Below are 24,150 nucleotides of genomic sequence, written 5' to 3' on the forward strand. Positions count from 1 at the left end.
CTTTGATGAGGAACTTTGCTGTTGAGATGTGAGTAAGCAGGGAGACCACGTGATGGAAAAGCCATTAGAGTGCGTTAGGTGAACAAATATTAAGAAAAGAGAAAGAGAAAGAGAAGGAGAAGGGGGTCAGTCTGACCCTTTTCAAAAAACCCTGCTAGGAAAGAAGCCCGATGTCTTGATTCAGAGCTCTGAAAATGTCCCCGGCGCCGTTCTCCCATAAAGACACTAGAGACGCAGTGGGGGGACCGCTGCACACATGCAGAGCTATTTACGGCCACAGCGATGACCTCAGTCATCGGGAGGAGTCATCATTCCGGTCGGGAACAAACACAGAGATACTTAGTGTGGAGGAAAGACTTGGGAAGAAAAAGGCAATCACTTGCCTGTTTCCTCTGCCTCTATCGCAATGGCGCCTTGGCGGTATGCGTTTCAACCGTTTAAGTGTTCAGAGGACCCAGAGTGTAAACATGCTGAGACCCAAGTGAGGTCGGGGGCCGCCTATTTACAAAGCACTGGAACTAATTCACATTCCCAGCAGGACGCCAGCCGACTTATTCCGTTGGATCACATTAATTAAATATCAATTGGGGAAACTCGAGAGGGATAGGTGGGCTATTACGTTTTTAAATAAAACTGGGCTCAGAGCATTCAATAAAAGCCATCCCTGCGGCATGAGAATGCTGTGCAGTGTCAAAAACAGCCCCTAAAAACAGGGGCTGGGGGCAGGCACCCCAGGTAAGACTTGGAGAACGGGACGGAGAGCATGTACCTGAGTGAACAATGCAATGTTGTGTGTGCAGATATGTACACACGTGTCTATATGTATTTATGTATATGTATGTGTGTGTGTTTAATGTACGTGTACTTGTGTGTATGTGTGAGTGTACATGTGTTTACGTGTAAGTGTGTGCGTGGATTTGTGTATATGAGAACGGCCCCCATGTACGGTGAAAGCCAGGTCAAATAGATGACTCATACCGATGACACAAACTGTCACATATACAATATGTTTAAAAAGTGCTCCGCGCTACACAGGATCCCCTCCCCTCCCCTCTCCTCCGTCCAGTCCCTCCGCCACCACCACTCAGAGCCCCAGAAGCTGTGGGACCGCACTGGCGTCTATGGTTCTACACAGCTTGCTCATGGCCATTCCACCGCACCGCACAGGCGGTCCCACGCTAGCCTCTGTCTGAGACTGCATTAGTCCCCTCTTCATCTCTGTCCTCCTTTTCTCTGTTTCTCCACTCTGCCGATCCTGGGAGCATTTACAGTCTCCTCCATAATGCGACCAACAGGGGGGGGTTAATAGTAATGCATGGGATCTGAGGAGGTCCAACATTCCATGGTGTACAGTGGACAGTGTGTGTGTGTGTGTGTGTGTGTGTGTGTGTTTGCTCATGTGTGTGTGTTTGCTCATGTGTGTGTGTTTGCTCATGTGTGTGTGTGTGTGTGTGTGTGTGTGTGTGTGTGTGTGTGTGTGTGTGTGTGTGTGTGTGTGTGTTTGTGTTTGAGAGTGTGCGCATGTGTGTGTGTGCATTTAGGGTATGGTTTGGGGCAGCAGTAAAAGCGGAAAAGTAACAAGGAGTTGGGTTCAGGACAGTGGACACACTGGATTCTGGCCCTGACAGAGCAGAGAGAGCCCTAGCATGGTAGCCAGGAGCCAGGAGCAGAGGGCGAGAGACAGGGAGAGGTAGAGAGAGAGACTCATGGAGATGCTCCGTCCCTGTAGCAGCGGGGGTCATTCAAGTGCCAGCCCACCACAGTGTGTTGAGCAACTGCATGGTGCCAACACGTAATCACATGGTACCAACACTGGGCTGCTATTACCTCGCCAATGAATGTATGTGGATTATATTAGTGTCAGACAAAAGACAAAGTGTCCCTTGTTTACGTTACGTATTAGCTTGTATAAATTCCGGCACATTGGTTACTTTTTATACAAATTTTGAGACAGGGCTATTAATTCACACTTAATCGTCTTTCCTAAACGGAGAGATTTATAGTATACTGTGCGGGTGCCATTGTTAATATAACAGTTAATGTCTGAAATCCTACCTGTTACGGTCTTGGTTTTGACCGGGCTGCTGGCGTAATCGGACGCCTGATTGGAGGGCTGTTTGGCCAGTGGCGTGCTACCCACAGACACCTCATCCTCTCTCCGTTTGGCCAGGGGCATCGCCATAGCAACCACTGCCGGAGCCTGTGAAAACATTGAGCCATGAGGTCATGGGAAATGTATTCTCAGTCAAAGGATGTTAAAAAGAAGAACAAATGTGTAGAATCAATTCGTTTTTTTCTGTGGTTGCTTTCAAAGCGATATATTGCTTGTATCACATTGTTTTTATTATAACACTACTTATACTGTTGTAAGTAGGTAAAAAAGGAGGGATGGGAAGTAGGAGAGTAGAGACACAAACACACACACACACCCTGAAATCGAGGAAAGAAGCACAAATAAATAATAATAAAGAAGCAGCCGCATAATGAATAAAAGCTGGCCTTAGCGCATGCAAATCCATATACACACACTCACACACACACACACACACACACACACACACACACACACACACACACACACACACACACACACACACACACACACACACAGGCGCGCATTCTGTGTGCAGCCATTAAGGAGGCTCAGGAACCAGAGGGCCGAAGGGATGGTCGGAGAGGAGGAAAACCCCTGAGGATTAGCCAGCGGCCGCATGGGGGCCGTGATGCAGTCGCTCACGGCTGGCGGCCAGCGGCCTCCTGCAGGCAGCGTAAACAAACACGCTGAGCCTTCACGGTACCCTTTGTTTAGTGCGCCTCGTGCTCTTCTGTCTGACCAAACCACTGATTTTCAATGACCTTAAAGCTGGGTTGTTTTGAGATTAAACACAGGACGTGTGCGATCGCACCGGTTTCCAAAAGCTACTGGATGTGTTATGAAGCCAAAGCCTTTCCAAATCCTCCCCACCAGAGCCACAGTAAATAAATGACACAAGAGCCAGGGTTTTCTTTCCATTTTTTTTTTGTTGTGTTTTTTTTTTTTCATCCCCTTAGATTAGCTTTCCAAATCAAACTGGGTACTTTTGTTTAGTTGCTCCAAAAAAAAAAGAAAAAGGAAAAGTGTAATTGGAAATAACACGTAAGCAACCCGACAGATGCATCTAGTCCAGGGCATCTGAGCACTATACGGTGCCAAGATGCACGGAGTAGCTTAACATGTTCGCACATGAGTTGTGATGCACGTATCAGTATGTGACTGAACTGCAAATAGGAACTCATGACATTATGTACATTACACACATGGCTATAGCAAGAACACTTTGAAATGTATAGACATTCAATGCGAGCCGTTTGATGGTTCAAGTGTTTCTAGGGCGGGGAAAACATGAAACGGAAAAACACGAACATTTGTGATGATATATTATATTTCCGATGAGGAACACGCTGGAAAATAATGTGCCGTGCCATATTTAATACTGCTGCTGAAAGCAGGTACCTTCACAAATGACCATCATTCATTCAGTATGGATGACATAATGTAAGCTAACCCTCTTAAACAGTGTTAACGTACACATGCACACACACTTCACCCTTCTCTTTCCCCGTTCACATATGTACCACAGGTGAAGTCTCCTTTCTACTGTCCTTCACTGGCTGCTGATTGGCCATCAGCTGAAGGCCTGAAGTCCTCCACAAACAACCCTGACAGATGGGTCAGCGGGCCCACCCACACACACACACACACACACATACACACACACACACACACACACACAAATTACAAGCAGCCCTGTGTTAGAGTAGGTCACATTATCACACACACTCAGCGCCCAAACAGGCATGTGCCAGTGTCACAGCTGAGACGGGAACCAGCCCTGTGCAGGCAGCGCTTCAACTCGTACCATGTGTTTACAGAGAACACCATGACCCCCAGGCAGCGCAGCCAGGGGTCAGGGCTGACGCAACACACTCACACACACACACACACACACACACACACACACACACACACACACTCACACACTACTGCAATTAACTGACACACACTGAAAACATAAATGTGCAAAGGTTGTAGAAATGCTTCATTTAGACAGAGAGAAACAGGGAAGGAGAGAGAGAGATAGAGGGACAGAGAAACATGCAGAGAGAGAGAGATGGAAAGATGAGGTACTGATGTTGTTGAAGTGAAACCCAGACAACAGAGGGTGAGAGACCTGTACAAATAAAGAAAGAGAGAGAGAACTGTGGTACTGTGTACTGTGTATTATGGAAGGGCCCATGGTACCTGCTGCTGCTGCTGCTGCTGCTGTCTGCTGCCCGTTCGGTGAGGCTGGTGGAGCAGCCAGGTGCACACCACGGGGTCCACGTTGGCCGCGATGCCCTGCACACTGACCAGCAGCACAGCACCTGGAGAGGCAAAGGGACGTTGTAGTTCATGCATGTGTTCATGCCAATAAAGCCCTTCGAATTCAGAGGGAGAGAGACAGAGAGAGAGAGAGAGAAATAATTCAATTATGGAGTTCTGGAGATAAAAAAAAAGTTGAAAAAGAAAAACTAAAATAAAGTAAACACTGTAAACCAGAAAGCTGCACATAAACATCTTGGCCTCTGAAACGCATGTCAACAACGGTCTATTGTAAATCCGGCTAAACGAAGCCCACAGCGCTGTCCACATTGATCATCTCTCGCCCCGCTGAGGCTGCTGCCGCCCATCCCTCGTCTTATTTCTCCCAGGCTAAGGTTTGGGAGCTCCCCCAAACAAAACGACAAACCTTGGCAGCGTCCCCCGCGGGAGATACTACAGCCACTGACAAAATCAACATCATCGCTAGCAAACAAGGACGTCTTTGTGGGAGACGGCGTCTCGGCGAGGATGCTTTGTCAATATCAGCCTGTGCTGCTCTTGAATCCGGAGGAATTTGGACGGAGACGTATGCATTAAGTCATGTGGAAACTATGCAAAGCCCCCTCTGCAACACAACGTTGCTCCGATTGCCGCACCCGAGCGCCAGTGATGATAGCGGCCGCGTTTGGAGGAAGATGAGACGGAGAGACTAAAGGACAAACGATACCGATCGCTGCAATCAGCGTCGTCGAATCACAGCGAAGTGAAAGAGACTTCGGACAAATCTGAGAGGATTTGGTGTCATGGCCGTCTCCTTTCACCACAAAGCACCCCCCCCCCCCCCCCCCCCCCCCCATATCCTCCCCACACGTTTACACTGCTTAACGACGTGAATGTGGGTACCAGGGCTGGTACTAGGAGAGGGGTGAAGGGAGCTGTGGGGAGGGGAGGAGAGAGGGGGGGGGGGGGGGCAGCGAGAGAAGCTGGGTGGGGAGAGAGAGAGAGAGTGTGGCAGCGGGAGGGTGGTGGTGAGGGGATGAGAGCGAGGGGGGTAGTGGGGGGGGGGGGGGGGAGTGGTGAGTAGCGAGAGGGTGGTGGTTGAGGGGAGGAGACAGACAGGGGCAGTGAGAGAGTGGTGAGTGAGGGAGGGAAAGAGAGGGGGGGGGGGGGGGGGGGGGGGGGGGGGGAGTGCACATTTTGTTTCAATCGTGCCGCGTCAAGGCGAGTGTGTCGCGCCGGGGCCAAGAACAACATTTTCTTTTGATAAATGTCTATGAAACCGGAGATCTTCTCCAGGGTTTTGGTTTACTCTTAAATAATAATCTTTACCAACAATGAGCGAGGGGCCTGAGGTAATGCGTTCGGATCCTATCAATAATGACTCCCATGCCTGGAGGATTAGCGGCGGGGTCCCTGGCGTAAGAGGACATCTCGGCTCTGCCGCGCTTCACAGCCGTTTAATGGTGAGGGTGGCGGCCTGGTGTACAGATCTGGAGGGGTGTTGGAGGAGGGATGGGGGGGGGGGGGTTGTTGGATGGAGGCTTGGCTCATCTGTTTCAAAGCCTTGAGGCAGAGAGGAGGCAGCACAGTGTGTGTGTGTGTGTGTGTGTGTGTGTGTGTGTGTGTGTGTGTGTGTGTGTGTGTGTGTGTGTGTGTGTGTGTGTGTGTGTGTGTGTGTGTGTGTGTGTGTGTGTGTGTGTGTGTGTGTGTGTGTTCGTAACTCCCGACAGGAACTGATTGCTCATTGTTTTGCTAAACAGTCCAGTTCCTTAACGGCATTGACAAACCCCCACCCCTCTTTCCATCACTTGATCCCTATGTTGAGAAATCTTACTCTTCACACACACACACCCACCCCTTCATTTTTGTGAATCACGCCTATAATATATCACTAATTTGATTAATTCGACCCTGTTCCTTGTCAACACCACTTGGAAACATACATGGATTATTTCCCATGATGCATAAACTTCCGTCACTTTCTCCCACGTGTTCAACTTCTATGTACATGCCTGAAATCCAAACTGACAACTGGTAGACAACACCTATCACAGTCACTGATGCATTTGGTTAAAAATGGCAAAGGATATCGGATCATCCAAGTAAATAGGTATTCCTTGTATCCCAGGCACTTCCTAGCCTCTCTCAATGTACTATCCACATTTTTATTCTGCTTTGTGCTCTAGATGTAGGGGAGGTCGTCCATCTCTACCTCCCGGAAAACAAATCCTAACATGACCTCATGCTGGTCTATCTGCACCCCTGACCACCTCTTCCGTCCCCACCGTACACCCCCCTCGCCCCAGAGACACGAGGGTATTGGGGTTTGAAACCTCAACTCTGCGGTCGAGCTGCACAGCCGCAGAGTGGCTGAGTAACAGGCCCTGGCTGTGTCAGGGACTCACTGTGGGCTGGGCTGTAAGTGGTTCCACCAGGACCCTGAGCAGCCCCTGACTGGTATCTCCTCGCCCGGACCATGGCGATTGGCGCAAGTTGGTAGCGGTCGTGTCCTGGAGGTTCATTTTAATCTCTCGTTCTCCCACTACCTCCCTCACCAGATGCATAAGTGGTCTCACCAGAGCCCTGGGGAGCCCCGACTGGTACCCTCGGCCGGACCACGGCGATTGGACCTCTCTCTCTCTCTGTCGTTGGCCAGAGATTGTTCGCGCTCTCTCTCTCTCTCTCTCTCTCTCTCTCTCTCTCTCTCTCTCTCTCTCTCTCTCTCTCTCTCTCTCTCTCTCTCTCTCTCTCTCTCTCTCTCTCTCTCTCTCTCTCTCTCTCTCTCTCTCTCTCTCTCTCTCTCTCACGATGAGTCACGGCCTAACATGCCGGGTGCAATATCCAGGGAGTTATTACCGAGGTAAATGAGTGAAGGAAAACAATACATAAAACGCATAATTGCAGCTAACTATTGGGTTTGGAAGCTGCTGGGCTGCGGTCTTCGAAACAGTATCAGCAGCATGTGTCGCGGGCCAACCTCTGCTGTGCTCTCTATACTGCGCAGGCAGCAGTTAGCCAAAGACAAACAGGTGAATGGGGCTTCTGGAGCTGATGTGGCAGGCTTGAGTAGCTGCGCTGTGTTTTGGCTGTCCTGCCAGCTCCTTTCATATCTGAGGTGAGGTTTTTCTTTTTTTTTTTCCCTGTCAGACGATCATTACCTTGGTGACAGATACCGAACTACACAAAACATATATTTTCTTACTTCTGTAAGGGGCCGACAGGGCGTGCCTCATTCTGTCTCTCGCACCACCCCCCCCCCCCCCCCCCCCCCCCCCCCCCCCCCCCCCCCTCTCCAGCGCTCCGGCTAAATGATCACTCTAGGGTCGTTTAGATTCTCTGTCTCCAGAAAGGGGAATAAGCGCCTGTCAACCATGCTGCATTGTGTGCTTAACGGTTATATTCTGCGTCGTTTTGATAGTATTTTTTTTTCTTTTCCGTGGTAATGCAACCGGTGTCGTTGTTTGATCTGGTAGTTGATGCTCGCTCTCGCTCTCTCTCTCTCTTTCTCTCACTCTCTCTCTCACTCTCTCTCTCTCTTTCGTGCCAGTCGTATGACAGGCGTTCCGGCCGAGCCCGCCGTGACCCTGGGAGCGTGCTCAGTGTTGTCCTTCTGCTGTCTACCAGGGTGGTACAGAGGTATGCAGCGGTAATTACACACAAGTGATGACAACGATAACAGAGGTGTTTTTCTTGCTTCCTAAGTAATTCCTTCAAACTCGCCCCACACACACACACACACACACACACACACACACACACACACGTACACACAAACAAAATAGACCTAACACAACCCAGAAGGACGCACTACCTTCCTGCCACACACACAACTTTACTGGCCCACAGTGGACCTATTAATGTCAGAGCTGTATTTTCGCCGTGTTTTCCTTTGCGACTGAGGACCGGGAACCTTCAAAGAGAACAGAGAGACCGCCGGTGTTGTTTTATGGTTGCCTTACATCAGGCAGCCCTGAGCAGTCTGCAGCCCTACAGGCAGAGGACAGGCCAGACAGACAGAACGTGTAGCGTGACCACACACACACACACACACACACACACACACACACACACACACACACACACACACACACACACACACACACACACACACACACACACACACACACACACACACACACACACACTTAAACTGCAGCCCCAACTGTAGTTCAACTCCACGTCAATCTCCTCATAAGCCTGACCGACGTATGAGGATGCCATGATGTTAAACGCTTTGTTTCGTTTCTCTGTCTTTGTTTGAGTCTTCTGGTTGAGTTCATTTCAGGCTCAGTATGGCGGACAGAAAGATGTTTTTCTGGAACACATGCAAACAAATAAATGTAACCACTCTTCTGGAGTCACTTTGGGCATGAAACTCTAGAAAGAGAGAGAGACAGAGAGGGGGTGGGGGAGGCCAGCTCACTGTCCCAGAGGTGAACGCCGCAACACTGATTAGGCTGATGCAGGGGGGCCTGACCCAGCGGCCTCAAGGTCGTGACCCGCCAGCCCCCCGCCCCCCAAGACGAAAATTAATCCATAGGAGGAGGGAGGGGGGGGTCAATTAGCATACGATCCCCTGACCCTGACTCCCCCCCCCCCCAGGTAGAGGGATCCAGGGTGCTAGTGGGGATTTGTAGGGGGTATTTGAGTATTTGCACTCCAGCCAGAACAATCCCTCCCCCACCCCCACCCCCACCCCCACCTCCATCACCACCACCCCACCCATGCCTGCCAGCCCCCCCATCGCCAGAATCGCTTCATTGTTGTCCGGGGGGGGGGGGGGGGGGATGTCAGGAGCCTGCGCCCAGCTCCTCCAAGTGAAAATAAATAAATAATTCTGGGCGCTGCATAGGCGCGTCAGCCAGATGACTTGTGACAGGTTTGGTTAATTTCGAAGCCAAGTAGCTAAACAAAACATTACGGCAGTCCACGGCCCTGCACGCCTTTAATTGCTTTTCCGATGAGCTCATGACTTGAAGGTGTCCTGGACCGGGCCGCACACTCCGACAGGTGCTCTGCTGTACGTGTGTGTCCGTGTGTGTGTGTGTCTGTGTGTGTGTGTCCGTGAATATGTGTCTGTGTTTGTGGTTGTGAGAGGGGGAAGGAGAGAAAGAAAATCTGTGGAGATCAATTGAAAGGGTTTCAGCTGTGTGTCTGTGTGAGGGAACTGGGTGTAGGATGTGTGCCGAGTTGTGTCGTACTTATGTGACTATGTGTGTGTGTGCATGCGTGCTTGTGTAAGGGGAAAGAGAGATGATGTTTGTATATTATCCGCCAAGATGTAAGCGTGCAGATGCATGTGCAAGATGGACACACAAGGAAACATGAAACGCGTAAAGATTTCCGATCTCTGAAACTATTTTATGCATACGCCCATATTCGTACATACAAGACGTGTGTGTGTGTGTGTGTGTGTGTGTGTGTGTGTGTGTGTGTGTGTGTGTGTGTGTGTGTGTGTGTGTGTGTGTGTGTGTGTCCAGAAGCTTGGAAATTGTAACCAGACACAAGGATGTGCTGTTCCTCTCTGTTGCTGCTCGACCTCTAACACAACTACCCTCTGTTGCTCTATGCCTTTAAACCGAAAAACAGGACGTTGACAGGCCACACTCGCCTCATAAGGTTTACCAGTAGCCGTGGGTACAATGACCAGCCTCTTCAAGGTGCTAAATGAGGATGCGCAAACCCACAGGTGGATGGAAGCACACCTGCATGTTGTTTTCCCACGTGACAAATGGTAGAGAAGGAGACATGTCTGTTCCCATGCCTGAGGCTACCTCCTCCATCTGCAGGGCTTCAGCAGAGGATGAGTCATGCTAGTTATCTGTGGAAGCCCCACATTACTCTGGGCCCCAGCACGGCCTGTGGAAGGGCCCCTGGGGCGGGTGGTGTGTGGACAGAGAAACAGTGAGACACACGGGAAGCCAGAAAAAAACGGGGAAAGACAGGAGAATGGATATGTTATTCTTTCAGTTCACCGGTCATGCACTGCAGGTGAATTCATGTACGCCGCTAGTGAAGTCAGAGCGGCGTGCCATAAGGCCCCAGATGTTGATAAGAGACAACTATGTTCATTTATAAATCCGAGAAAGTATGGATGAGGAAAACATCAGCCCTCATCCACCACCCTCTCTTCCCCGCTCCACTCCCCCGCAAGGCCTTCAAGCGGTTTGGAACAGCGTCCTGATGGTGAAGACCTGACCAGACGCTGCATGACCCTGGTCCCGCGTCAGGGGGAATCAGCCGGAGAAAAGGGAGCCCAAACAATGAGCGCAATGTCAGCTCTGTCTCATCCATTATCTCCTGCCCTCATCATCTACTCCCTCACACACGGAGCACAGGTGCGCAGCCTTAATGAACCGGGACAGTAATGAAAATAAATACAGACGCTTGCACATGTGCGAGTGTGACACACATAGCACAACCACATCATACGTATACGAGAGTTTAAATGTAGCCTTGCACTGACACACACACACACACACACGCACAAGCGCGTACACACACACACACACACACAAACACACTCCATCTCTCTCAGGAAATCGCATTGAAGGAACGGTTTTGGAGCCACTACCGAACGTGAACCTGGCCCTCATCGGCCAGATAGCCGGCCATTCCCCAATGAGCGACGAGGCCCTGCTCCGCCTGATTGTGTTAATGCATCATTACCGCATCCATCATGGAGGTGAGGCGCACTGTGGGAACCCTGAGCTGGCCCTGATGGAAATGCGAGGAGACAGGGAGAGACGGCGCTGAACCTCATTAAATAAACAGACGGCTGATGACTTCTTCTTCTACTGCTGCTGCTCCTGCTGCTGCTGCTGCTGTTTCCCACCGAGCGCCCAAGCCCCGAGAAGCAGGCTCACCGCCGCCATCGCTCAGCCCGCCGCGTAGACCTCTCACTCTGAGGTTCAAGATGAGTTCGCTCCGCTCTGTCGTTGGCCAGAGATTGTTCTCTCTCTCTCTCTCTCTCTCTCTCTCTCTCTCTCTCTCTCTCTCTCTCTCTCTCTCTCTCTCTCTCTCTCTCTCTCTCTCTCTCTCTCTCTCTCTCTCTCTCTCTCTCTCTCTCTCTCTCTCTCTCTCTCTCTCTCTCTCTCTCTCTCTCTCCTCCCAGTCAGTGTGTATTCACAGCCTGGTCTGCGGGGCTGACGGGAGGATGACTCATCCCTACCTGTCTGCAGGTCTCCCTGAGTTCGGACCGAGACGCCGACCGCACTGTCGTCTGTCAACAAGTGCCTCTGAACGCCCGCTCTCACGCAGTGTGTTCAGCTGCTACCTCCAGCGAGTCATGTGTCATCGGAGCCTGTTTTGGCTGCTGACATTGCTATGAACTGAATATTTGTAGGAGATGCTGAAAGGAAATTACATATATTATTCAATTCCCCGTTGCTCTGACTGCCCAGTATTTTCTCTATCGCTCCTTCTCTGCCACCTCCTCCCGTTCCTCCCCGCCACGGTAGACTGAAGATTACTCCTCTTAAGGACATGGCCCTGAGTGGTTGCACATTTCAGCCATTTAGCAATTTGGTGTAATAGTTTCAGGATGAGCTGATGTTTCAGCTGCGATGGAGGGACACTCTAGATAGAAGGACTGAGAGACTGCCAGAGAGAGAGAACAGAGAGGATGGAGGGGGTGGTAGGAGTTATGGAACAACCTTGCATAGAATCACGGGAACATGAGTTGCCATGGGCCAGATATCCCGGTGGAAGGTAGATACGGTGCCAATACTCAGATGAAAGAGCTCAATAGAAAAATACTAAACATCAGGGGAGTGGAGGATAACACGCTCTGAATTCAAGGTGGGCTAGGAAAGGATATTTGAAACCCCTAAAGGCCTTGTTTGCTATGCATAGTTAGGTGCAGATATCAGCATGTTTGAAATGTCCTCCTGTTAATTAGACATTACAAATGTTGTCTACCCCGGCTCCAGGTGACTGATAAGAGGTGCCGCCTTGCCAAGAACATGCATGTGAGCGTGTGTGCATATATGCGTGGGTGTGTGTGAGGGAGTTTGAATGTATGCGTGTGCATGCGAGTGTGTATGTGTGATTAATGTGCATGTGTGTGTGCTTGCACACATGTGTACGTGTGTGTGTGTGTGTGTGTGTGTGTGTGTGTGTGTGTGTGTGTGTGTGTGTGTGTGTGTGTGTGTGTGTGTGTGTGCGTGTGCGCGCACACGCACGCACACACTCACGCACACACGCGCGTGCGTGCGTGTGTTTGACCTGAGGCTTGAGATTGGGATTTTGCCTGATGTAGGCAGGCTGTTATTAGTGAGTGACGAGTGAGGCTGAGATTTGATAACTCCTCACTGACTGAGTAAAGACAGAGTGTGTGCGTGTATCTCCCGGTCAAAGTGTGTCACTCCTATCTAAACACAAACACACACACATTGATGATAAGCTGGGAGTGTTTACCCCACAGATCTTTGTTTTGTTCAAGCGAACGGCAAACATACTACATTATGTTACAGGCATGTGCACAAAAAGTGCACGCTATCAAACCATCCAACACGTGCACACGCACACACACACAAAGCCACCTGCAGCTCAAACCACTAACATCTGCCCTAGTAAGTAACCATGGCACTAACATCAGTTAAACATGTTGCAAATACTGCTTGGGTTGGCTCAATGCAGAACAACATCAGGAAGAGGGGGGCAGGTTTCAGAGAGAAGAGTAGAAAATTGGATAAGAGGAGAGGAGAGACTTGGAGAAAAGGACTCAGAAAAGGTATTAGAGGTAGGCGAGAGTATAGGGCATGGACATCAGCATGCCTCATGGGATTTATTGTTGGCTAAACTCATTTTTAGAGGACTCAAGGGTTTAAGTATAGTAAAATCCTGAAACAACCTAAATATACTGCAACCTAGGCTACGATAACGTTGTTTAGTCACATCTCAAATGAGAAACGCTGTGGCAGATTTAAACGCAACTATGCCTCTGTATAAGGAAAACTTATTTCACAATAAATTATCAAACAATGACCAAAAAAACATTACAACCCACACAATAAGTAACATTCCAACATTCCATGCCCCCATGCTTCCATAATGGAGGCGGTCATTGCGATGTGACATTGTGATGTACAAGCTCTATTGAAATTAACGTCTGGGGGGAGACGCCACAGAGAATGGCCGGAAACGTAAAAACCGCCTTGAGCCTGTTTTATGATACATATATGCTACCGAAGAAACCTCATTTGCAAGTTTGGTTAAAGCTTTTGAAAAGGTGTTTTTCAACAGTAGCCAGTCTACAGAATTGATTTACAGACATTTTATTTGACAGATTACTTGACAGATTACTACTGTATGCTTAAGGATCCCCGCCTGCAGTAAAATGATTAGTTGAAACTATTCTGAAACAAAATAAATGAAATGCCGCATTCAGCCAGATTCATTTATACATTATACAGATACATTAATCTGAAGCCTGATGTGTGAGACTAATTAGGGGAACTGACCACACAACCTGCTAGGGGCCTCAACTTATCTTCCTGTCGGTGTGAGTTCGCTGAAAAATAACAAGCTCACACACACACACACACAGAGACAAACAGACACACGCAGACTGGCAGACTTAATAGTTCAGCAAGATACCCCTTGTCTATGAAATGTTGATAGACTGCTGGCAGTTGGAATAACCAGCAATCCACCTTTACCCCTAAGGGAGATAATGGTGACGGGATTTAGGGCAGAGGGACACAAACTTGGCTTCATTGTTGGTCAGCACAGAATATCCCTGGAAATCACAGTTTCAATTTCTCTGTCTAGACTCGTGAACTCCTCAGAGAAATGGACGAGTCTGTGTTCAAACCGAGTTAAAACGAACAGCCCACACCATTTTAGGAAATAAAAATGGGTTTGTTCAGGAGCCATTTTGAAATGAAATCGCTTTTGAGTCCAGAGGTTTCTCACAGCAGACATGATCTTCAAAACAAGAATCTTTCAACAGGAGGTATTTTAAACTTTATTTTGGAGGGGGTTCATTATGACAATGAAATGGCACAGTGCTCGGCTGCTGTCATTGCTAACATGTGCTGCAAGCGGTAGGAAATTTCCTTGTCTGAACCATAGTTGGTCAGTAATCTGTGTAGTAGCATTACCTAAACCTCAACACAGCCCAAGAATGTGGCCCGAGAGCCCCGGTGTGTGCTTTCCAACCCACACTGCACGTAGGCTCCTCATATATTAACCTGACAGGGAAATACCGCAGTGCAACGCTAACCATGTCATTAAACCAACCCCGCGGCTTCCACATCTCATAAGGTAAACTTATGTGGCTTTTTTCACAAAACCCTGCTTTTATCCAAACCCACTCCCATCAGTCACTGCAGAACCATGCTTCCTTCAGCCAAATGATGAGCCTGCCGTGCACGCCCACGCGTTCCACCTCACGCACCTATGATGGCCGGAGGAGAGGGGTCTGGACAGCAGCTGTGCAACCAAGTAGTAGCAGCGGAGGGCCGTCCGTGACATGTTTACACATTCTCTAACTCTAGTCTGGCTACTCTGTATGTGTGTGTGTGAGAGATCGACAAGAGAGCTGGTGATATAGTCGGCCTCCAACAGTTTTATGAGAACGGTTCCTGAAATTTCAGTGTGAATCAGAGGTGTGTGTGTGTGTGTGTGTGTGTGTGTGTGTGTGTGTGTGTGTGTGTGTGTGTGTGTGTGTGTGTGTGTGTGTGTGTGTGTGTGTGTGTGTGTGTGTGTGTGTGTGTGTGTGCGAGACACAGTGGAAGCCCTCCTCTAGTGTCTGTTCTTTCATCTTCCATCTCCTCTCATCCTCTCTCAACACGCGTGCGGCCTGTGTTTACAGCCTGTTTATTTGAGTAGCCGCGCTGGGGGTTGTTTGGGTGAGCGTGTGGTGCTTGTGTGTGTGTGCGGGGAGGTCAAACCACACATGGTGAGTGGGACCTCTAGACCCCCAAAGGGCCACTCAAAGCAATGATAGTGTACTACTGCTGCTGCAGACACACACTCACTCATTTACACAAAAGCGTATTCACACACACACACACACACACACACACACACACACACACACACACACACACACACACACACACACACACACACACACACACACACACACACACACACACACACACACATCAATTTATGCCATAATGAAATACGTGCCTAACACTCTTTCCAGGTTTAATATATCACAACAATATGGCAAACATATTAATTATGATATTAGGAGTCTGTAGTGACTGATACTGCTTCATCTTGCAGTAGCATCAGGAGTTGGATGATTCTTCTGTGATATTTACATTTACGCATTTTTATGCTTTTTATTTATGCTTTAAAGATCCGGCGAGTTAGACAGGAAGGTATGGGAGAGAGAGGGGAGGACATGCAGCAAAGGACCACAGGCATGAATTGAACCTGGGTCACTGCGTTAAGGACTGAGCCTTAATGGCACGCTCTCTACCCGGTGAGCCAACGGGACGCCCCTAATCGGTCAAAGTTGACATTGTCTGACTTTGAGCGCAGCACCAAGATGGAGAACCTGAGCAGGGGGAGCAATTCCCAGGTTAGGTCAATCCTAGGTTGGGCTTCAACGCTGAACTCCATAGGAATACGTTGGCAACACTGCCACTGAATGTTCAGCAGGTTAAACACTTGTTAAACACACAGTCTTTCATCCCAAGGCTGCCACACTCTCCAACTCAGTCCTTCCGCAGCAGTGGAGGTAACAAATGTGCGAAGGCGTTTCTCTTGATGACGTTGCTACCAGCTGCACGATCAAGACCTTTAGCAACAGCTCCTGTACAGAAGGCCACATTGTGCTTTGAGAGCGAGCGACTCGGTACAAACCAGCAGATCATCCGTGGTCTGGTATGTTTTCCCAAGGTGGAAGGGCCGAGAAAAAAATGCGTTAGGAAAATAAACTTCTTAAATGTGACTGAAATCGGAGGCAACAAGGGCTGCTGTAAGAAATGGGCTGTAAATTGTGATTCCTTGCGGTTTTGGTTAATCCTGATTGAGGAACCCCCGAGTTGAAAAGTCAGCAATATGAGACTGCAACAAAAATAATTACACCTGGGGTTAATGAGCCGTCCAGGGCCAGGGAGCGGGGCAGAGCGAGAGAGAGAGGGGAGCGAGAGACAGAGAGTCAGGGAGAGAGAGTGAGACAGCGAGAGCCATATGACCATGTAACAGAGGGATTAGGTTAAGGGCTGCTTATGGAGAGGTGTGTTCCCCCTTCGCCAACAGTAGAGGTGGAAATTTTAAACCCACATTTGTCTTCATCCAAGCAGCTGAAGCACCAAACCGCTTCAGCAAGAATAATAAATTCTGGGAGGAACGTAGGCTGGCATCCCCGCCCCGGTCCATCCATCTGGAAGGTTTACTTGGACAAGCGTTTCCCTCCAGGCCTAATTACTGCGGAGCTAAGGCCCTAAAGCACACTATCTCATCGCACCTCCCCACATCGTTACCTCCTCTGCCCTGGCCCGACACACTTACCCCTCACTCCCCCCTTTCAGAGGCTTTCATCTCTGCAGTTATGTCTACACGCCTACACACACACACACACACACGCACACACATAGACAAATACACACACACACAATCTCAGCTGTGTAAGGAGCTGGTGATAGCCCCGACAGCAACCGCTGTCCTCCTCTGCACAGTAGGGAGTTTCTTTGGGTGTAAAAGACAAAACAACTGTTATTAACAAGCATGTGGATGTCCATCCGTCCGTCAGTTGTCACCCATTTGAGAGGTTGTGTAACGTATGTGTGCACCTACAGTGTGTTCTCGTGCATTTATGCATCTACATAGCATGTGTGCGTGTGGATGGGTGTGGGTCTTTTGCTTGTGTGCTCAACAAATTCCACCACAGCACGGGTCTGGTTCCAGTATAGCACCTGCTAGTCTTCCTCCCCTGGCTTCCCGCCTTGCAGCTGTGGCCGAGGGGGGACGTGCTCACTCCTTGAGCCCCAGAGCAATGGTAAACAACACAGCGGCCCACATCAAAGACCTTCCACTCCTGGAACACCACTATCTGCCTTCATCCTCGGACCCAGTCGCTCAACAAGCAAGCACAGCCTACTGTCCTCCACTCCACAGCCAAGGTATGCATCACAGGCATGGGGAGGAGGAGGAGGAAGATGGGGAGGAAGATGAAGAGTTTGACGCATTGGAAGACATTAGGGAGATTTGTTTGATAACATTCTTTAGTAGGAGAATGAGGAGAAAGAAAAGGAGGAAGAAGAACAGAAGGAAGAAAAGGAGGAGGAGGAGGAGGAGAAGGAAGATGAAGAGGAGGAGGGAGAGGAGGAGGGAAGGACATGCCAGATACAAGCAGACAAAGGCTATCATAAATTACTCTTCTGCCTTGTTCTTCTTTTCTTTGATTCATCCTTCATATTCTGCTCCAAATGTGCGTGCTCAATGAGCTCAAGACAAGCAGAGAATCAGATTTGTGATATACTGCTTTTCTTCCTCCAACATACTGTCTGCCTCCCCGACTCCACCCTAGGACAAGCTTCAGGGACATCCATCAACTATGTGCCGAGGGCCAAACGTGGCCTCTGGATCAACACCTAAGGCCTTTAGAAGCACATGTGCATGTCCAGTGAGATGAGAAGGACAGCAGAACCAGTCCTGTATGGCCCTCAATATCCTGGCTCGGGAGTGGATGCAGAGAGCCGACCAAATGGGACCGGACAGCTCTTTTCCTGAGAAATTGTACCTGGTTTATCCATCACAGTTACTTTAAACACAGATGCTTTTCAAAGCGTTCAGGGAGAACCACAGCTTATTTTAGGAACTGGGGTTCTGAGCCGCTTTCGCTGCATTAAATTGCTTTTTGGAGTTTCAACAAATGGCAGCAATCACTTTCATATCAGCAACATATCAAGTCAAAGATGAGGCAGCCAATCCTTTGGCTATATATCCATAAATGATACACTTTCTGGCCTTTAAATGGAATAGTGTATCCGAATGGGTGTTATATCTGCGTACGTATCCAAAACGTTTTGAGCTGCAGACCTTAACCTACGGGCATGTTATATTGATTTCCTCCATCAGGGAATGGGGCTATAATGGTCCTGAATGGACTATATTTCGGGGGGATTTCTATGAGCAAAAGGCTAGGTGCAGATGACTAATGAAGACCAGATAACGGGCAGCAGAGGAGAAAAGCGAGCTGATTGCTCCTTTCCAAAGGGATGGTCAACGAGGGCCCCGAGGAGCAGTGCTAACATTACGAGAGCCCGGCTCCAGCTCATCTTGTGGTTAATGTGGGGTCAGCACCTCAGGGAACGATCCTGGATAACAGAGGAGATTGAGTTGCAAAATAGTGAGCTGTGTCGAAGCAGTGCATCTGAGACAGGGGACCTTTAACCGCATGATGTCAAATCCCTAATGCGATACAATGAAAATCACACACACACAAGCATGCAGGCATGCAACCCGAGGGGAAGCCAAGAGACAGTGAAAACCTAAGAGGTTTCCCACAAACCCAGGTATTTTACAGTTCATTTGTACAATTCTAGAGGTAATTGCACACAAAGGGTTGCATGTGACCAATATCAGTGGCATAATACCAGGTCTGCACATTAATGGATATTTCCAAGCTAAACCAGATTTATAGTTCAATATTTCAACTCTACTGTTCTACAGAGACGTTCCATAAAGCTAGAGATGACTAAAACAGCACCAGAGGTGAAGTCACCCCTTGTCGTCTCGTTCCCCTGCCTGACAGGAGCATTGCTCCGTGGGTCTACTCCATCGTGCAGGCTTGTTCCTGGTTTGCCCCCACTGGAAGCACCCAAGTAATGCCAGTGGGGTAAAGTAAGTTATCAAAAACACCTGTGTGCTAGTGGTAGGTATGCTAAAATAACAACAGGTACTAGAGCAGTCCTACAACACTCAGACACTAGAAGCTTAACTTTACTGGAATGTGTTAAATTGCATGTTAACAAATACTAAGGAAGACATGAACACACACACACACACACACACACACACACACACACACACACACACACACACACACACACACACACACACACACACACACACACACACACACACACACACACACACACACACCACAAAGAATGCAGTGGAATAAAAGCGTTGGGCTGTGTGGATAATGGGCCTGACGTAAGGGGACCTATAAACCCAGCTCAGGTGTGGGTTTATTTTCCTTGGATGCTATCAGACAAGCCATGAAATAAGAACCACAGCGACGAACCGCGGCTCAACAATAAACCCACACTCACACACAAAGTTAAGTGCGATTGCAGTCCAAATAAACCTGGACATGGGTCTTTGGCCGGACGGCAGGGTGAAAGTACTGCGGTGCCATCTGACACATTTCCAGCCACAGCGCTACCCTTGACCCAGCAGCACCCACCTCTGCAGAGCAGCGGTGCGTGTCCGTGAAGTCGGCCCGGTTCCACCGGTAGGAACCTGCTGCAGCAGCGATCCAGCGCAGCAGTCAGCTATTCCGATAGTTATTTTTTTGGAACCTTGTTCTATAAACGTGTTTAAATGTTTACTTCGCCCAGTAATTACCAATTTGACATTGAAATTGCTAGCATGCCACTTTGCTAAAACCAATTAGTTAATAAGCCTTCGGATAAACTGAGTTACACATTGAAAACAGCTGGACAAGCCCATTAACAGCACTGGTTCCAACTCTGACCCGCCTAAGGGTGGACACGTGTGTCAATGTCTTATCCCATTAGAAATCTTCACCCCATATAATATATATAATAATCTGTCATGTGTAATAACACCATGGTGGTGACTAAGTCACATAATAATGCCGTGGTGGCTGCTGGTAACTGGGATGCATCATGGCACGTTCCACCCACCATTCCACTGACCATTCCACCCACTCATTCTGTGCTGAACCAAACCTCTGCCCTGGCTGTGGTTGGGTCGTCATCTCTCCACCATCACCCCTCCTACACTCAGCCTCAGCCTCAACTCTGACACACAGTGATGGGGAGGTGGGGCGGGGGTGGTGGTGGTGGGGGCTTATGGTTCAACCCGTTACCAACCGCGTTTTTTTTATAGCACAGAACTCCTTAATATCACCGATTACATCTCAGGCACCAAGCCAGAAACACCCTCCCAAACGCTTGCTCCTAAAGCAGGTTTTTTTTTGGCTTGTCCAATGTCTTTTTGCATTAGTTGGTCGGTTGACATGGGCTGCAGTACTGTGTGTAGGCAGAGGCTGAACACACACATACACACAAGCACAAACGCACATGCATACATACACACAGACATGCGCACACACACAGACATGCGCACACACACACACATCTGTCCTCCAATTTTGAATTAGGAAAATAATTTGCCAGGGAGACCTTGGCAAAACACTATTACATTATTATAACGACAATAATGTGACTTTAACCCCAACCGATGCGTCATACCTCAGCAAAGTGACGCCTACTCAAGTACTTCTCAAGGGCCAAGAGTACACTGGGAGGACAATGTGGATACCTTGTCCTCCCTGTGTACTCTTGGCTCTTGAGAAGTACTTGCCCCCCAAAGTCTGGAGTCTCAAACATCTTTACAAACAAACGGCAAGATTTAATTTACACTCGCAGAGAAAACAAAGTCCACAAAGTTAAATGGAAAAGCGCAGACAGCCATGGCAGGTCTGGTGCGGAGAGATATAAAATACTGTTGCAATTTTCAGACGCTCCCTTTGAACTCCTCGCACAGATCCCAGATTGTGATTATTGTCAGTGTGATATTTATGGGGGGACATTTCTAAATATAATTACTTTGTGGAGTTGCACTTCCATGAGGATCATACCAAGATTCATGCCAGGCCACACTCGATGCTACAAGATACTAGAACTTGATAAGCGGAAACCAGGACAGCGCACACATTCGAGGCACGGAAAAACAGTTCAGTTTATGGGAGCAACTAATTAAATTAACTAAATGCGACAGACAAATGGAACCTTGTTTGATGAGAAAATTATTTACGGGGAAAAAGGACACCGTTTCAATAGTACCCTAATCTCAGAGAATCTAATAAAACAAAGTAGGAGGGCTGTTGTACGAGGGTGTTTGGAGTTCAGAAAGTCACACCTGCGTTTACATGTGTGGACATGGACAACACCCACGACCGGACCACACCCCACTGTTCACCTCAACGTCCCTCTATGTTCACCGCATGTCCTGGGTAATGAATACCGACAATGAATTATACACTTTAAAAAGAACTAATGAAAAAAGCAAAAAAGCATTCCCGCGGCTACACTAGGTGTAACGTTAGCTCTATCGTCACAGATACAATGCGGCTGAAATGGGACACCAAAGCATAGCTTGCGCTTCAATTTAAAAAGCCCTGATCGGCTTGATCATATCATATTATTATTGAGCATATCATAGTTGCTGCCAGAATAAACAAAACAACCCATTATCGATATTGGGGGTCATAATATTGCTAAGACTGGGGGCACAATTGGCCTTTTATAGCGATATTGACTCCATGTAAGAAAGAACAATTTAGCTTATTATGATATTAGAGTGGTTTGGTACGGAGCAGCTTGAGAGGAACAGTGTAGACCCCTTCTCGCTATCTCTCTCCCCTTCTCGCCATCTCTCTCCCCTTCTCGCCATCTCTCCCTTCTCACTCCATCTCTCCCTTCTCTCTAAATCTTTCCCTTCTCTCTCCATCTCTCCACACTTCTCTCCCCCTTGTTTTCATCTCTCCCTTCTCTCTCCATCTTTCCCCCTTCTCTCCCTTCTCTCTCCATCTCTCCCCCCTTCTCCCCATCTCTCTATCAATTCCCTTCTTTCCATCCCTCCTCCCCCTTCTCTCCCCCCTTCCCTTCTGACACATTGGGGCTCCGCTCATCAACAGAGGGCCTGTGGTTTATTTAACTGGGAAATTACCCTCCCTGTGTTTAACATATCTCCCATATTGTCATCGCCAAATATTTATTTGTAGGAGCCGGAGCTCAGCATTGCCGCATGCCTCTTGCAATGCGGCACATATACAAGTCAGTATTGATGGACACACATAGATAATAAATAAAGATAACTTTCAAATAGTACTTCTGCCACAATTGTGTTAGCTATAAGATCTTTCGTTTTTTCCTATTTGTGACGTTCCGTGTCCTTATCATTCCAATCAGAGCTACGTCTCTCAGCAGGCTATAAATTTGGCTTCTGAGAAGGAATAACGGAGGCGATTCAACAAGCATTAACTCCAGCTCTACAACTATTCAACCTGATGCAGTCTTTGCAGCTCTTTGCAGCTAACCATTACCCAAGACAGTGATAAAGACAACAAACCAATTGTAATGCCAGTTTTTATATTGGCTTATGTTACGCTTCGATGTAGGCTAAATGGAAAGTGGTTGAGGTGAATAACCGTCGATAAATAAGATCAGATATTGCCAACTGAACAGTCTTGCTAGGGATTTCCTGCCAAGCCAGGAATTTGGTTTGGCAAGACTTTCTTACCACTAATTTCACCTTACCAGTGTGAATTGACCACACCTTAACCAGCGTTTTGAGGGGAAAGACCCAACTAGGGGAATATCACTGTATAGGAAACATTTTGGGTTATAAACCAATGGAGAGTATGGTCCAGAGTGCTACGTTTGGACAGAAGTGGGTTCATGTGGGCGGGGCCCCCCAAGATTGCAAGGAGCAAACCACAAGGGGGCAGTGATGTCACAAGGACCTGGCAAAGGTCAGGGAGACTGCCTCATTAATAAACTGCAAATAGAGAGGGGGAGGCAACTAGAGAGGGGGAGAGAAGGTGAGACAGGGTGTGGAGGAGAAACTAGCGGAAAAGAAAGGAGAGGGAAAATGAGAGGGAAAAAAGGAAGCGGGGGAGTGTCTGACAATACGTGGGGATGGTTGGAGACACACACACACACACACACACACACACACACACACACACACACACACACACACACACACACACACACACACACACACACACACACACACACACACACACACACACACACACACTATGTAGAAAGAGCAGGAAATAACAGAAAAGATTAAGGTCTCTCTTTGTCAAACAAACGCTGCTGCTTAAACAAGGAAAGTCCTTTTTCAAGACCACCCAACACTGGCCTTGTTGGTCCCCGAGTTCACCATGGATCCAGACGTCATCCCCTTCAAACACTGCGGCGGTGACAGCCCCGACCTTTCTCCTCTCCGATGCAGTTTAACGGAACCAGTAAACAAACATTCTAATCTCCATCTTTTATTGCTGAACTAAATATTAAAGATTGTCTGCCAACATTTTGGCATTTTTTTCTGCACAGCCCCACGAAAGACACACAGCTGTGTGCACACAAATAGAAACACAAACACACGTAGACAGGCGCACACACACACTAACACACACACACAAAAATGCACTCCTCCGGCCTCTCAGAAAGTGGTTGGCGTCAGACCACAGGTCCCAGGGGGGGCTTCCTGGTGACCCACTCTTTAAACAGGCCTGGAGATGTTGCCGTTACAGTGAGCTGGCTGCCCGTAAACACTCACTCTGCAAGATAAATGAGCTGTGCTATTGCTTGCTCATCTCTCTTTCTTTCTCTCTCTCCACCATCTCCTTCGCTCTCTCTCTCTCCCACCCAGCCACCCACTGGGCTTGTTGTTTGTTTGTCAGTTGAGTCTTCGTCTATTGTCACTTTCATTTGTATTTGTTTAAGACTGACAAACTGCAGGTTGCCAACATCATTTTACGGTTTTTCTGTTTTGTTCTGTGGTTCTGCCTATTCTGTGTAGATAACAATAACACACAATAAAAACAATGATACACAACTCATTTTCAGAAT

At 48.4% G+C, this 24,150-nt stretch overlaps 1 protein-coding gene across 1 annotated transcript in view; it reads right to left on the reverse strand.

Annotated features, from left to right (window-relative positions):
• LOC130391474 (intermembrane lipid transfer protein VPS13B-like) overlaps positions 1 to 24,150 on the reverse strand; it is a 209,687-nt gene that overhangs the window by 80,739 nt on the left and 104,798 nt on the right. Inside the window, exons 20-21 of the mRNA XM_056601627.1 lie at positions 4,283 to 4,404; positions 2,056 to 2,200 (exon numbers count right to left, since the gene is read on the reverse strand). Of these exons, the coding sequence (XP_056457602.1) occupies positions 2,056 to 2,200; positions 4,283 to 4,404 (267 nt within the window). The remainder of the gene's footprint in view (positions 1 to 2,055; positions 2,201 to 4,282; positions 4,405 to 24,150) is intronic.

The sequence above is a fragment of the Gadus chalcogrammus genome, chromosome 11, assembly GCF_026213295.1.
Source record: "Gadus chalcogrammus isolate NIFS_2021 chromosome 11, NIFS_Gcha_1.0, whole genome shotgun sequence".
In the NCBI taxonomy this organism is placed as follows: domain Eukaryota; kingdom Metazoa; phylum Chordata; class Actinopteri; order Gadiformes; family Gadidae; genus Gadus; species Gadus chalcogrammus.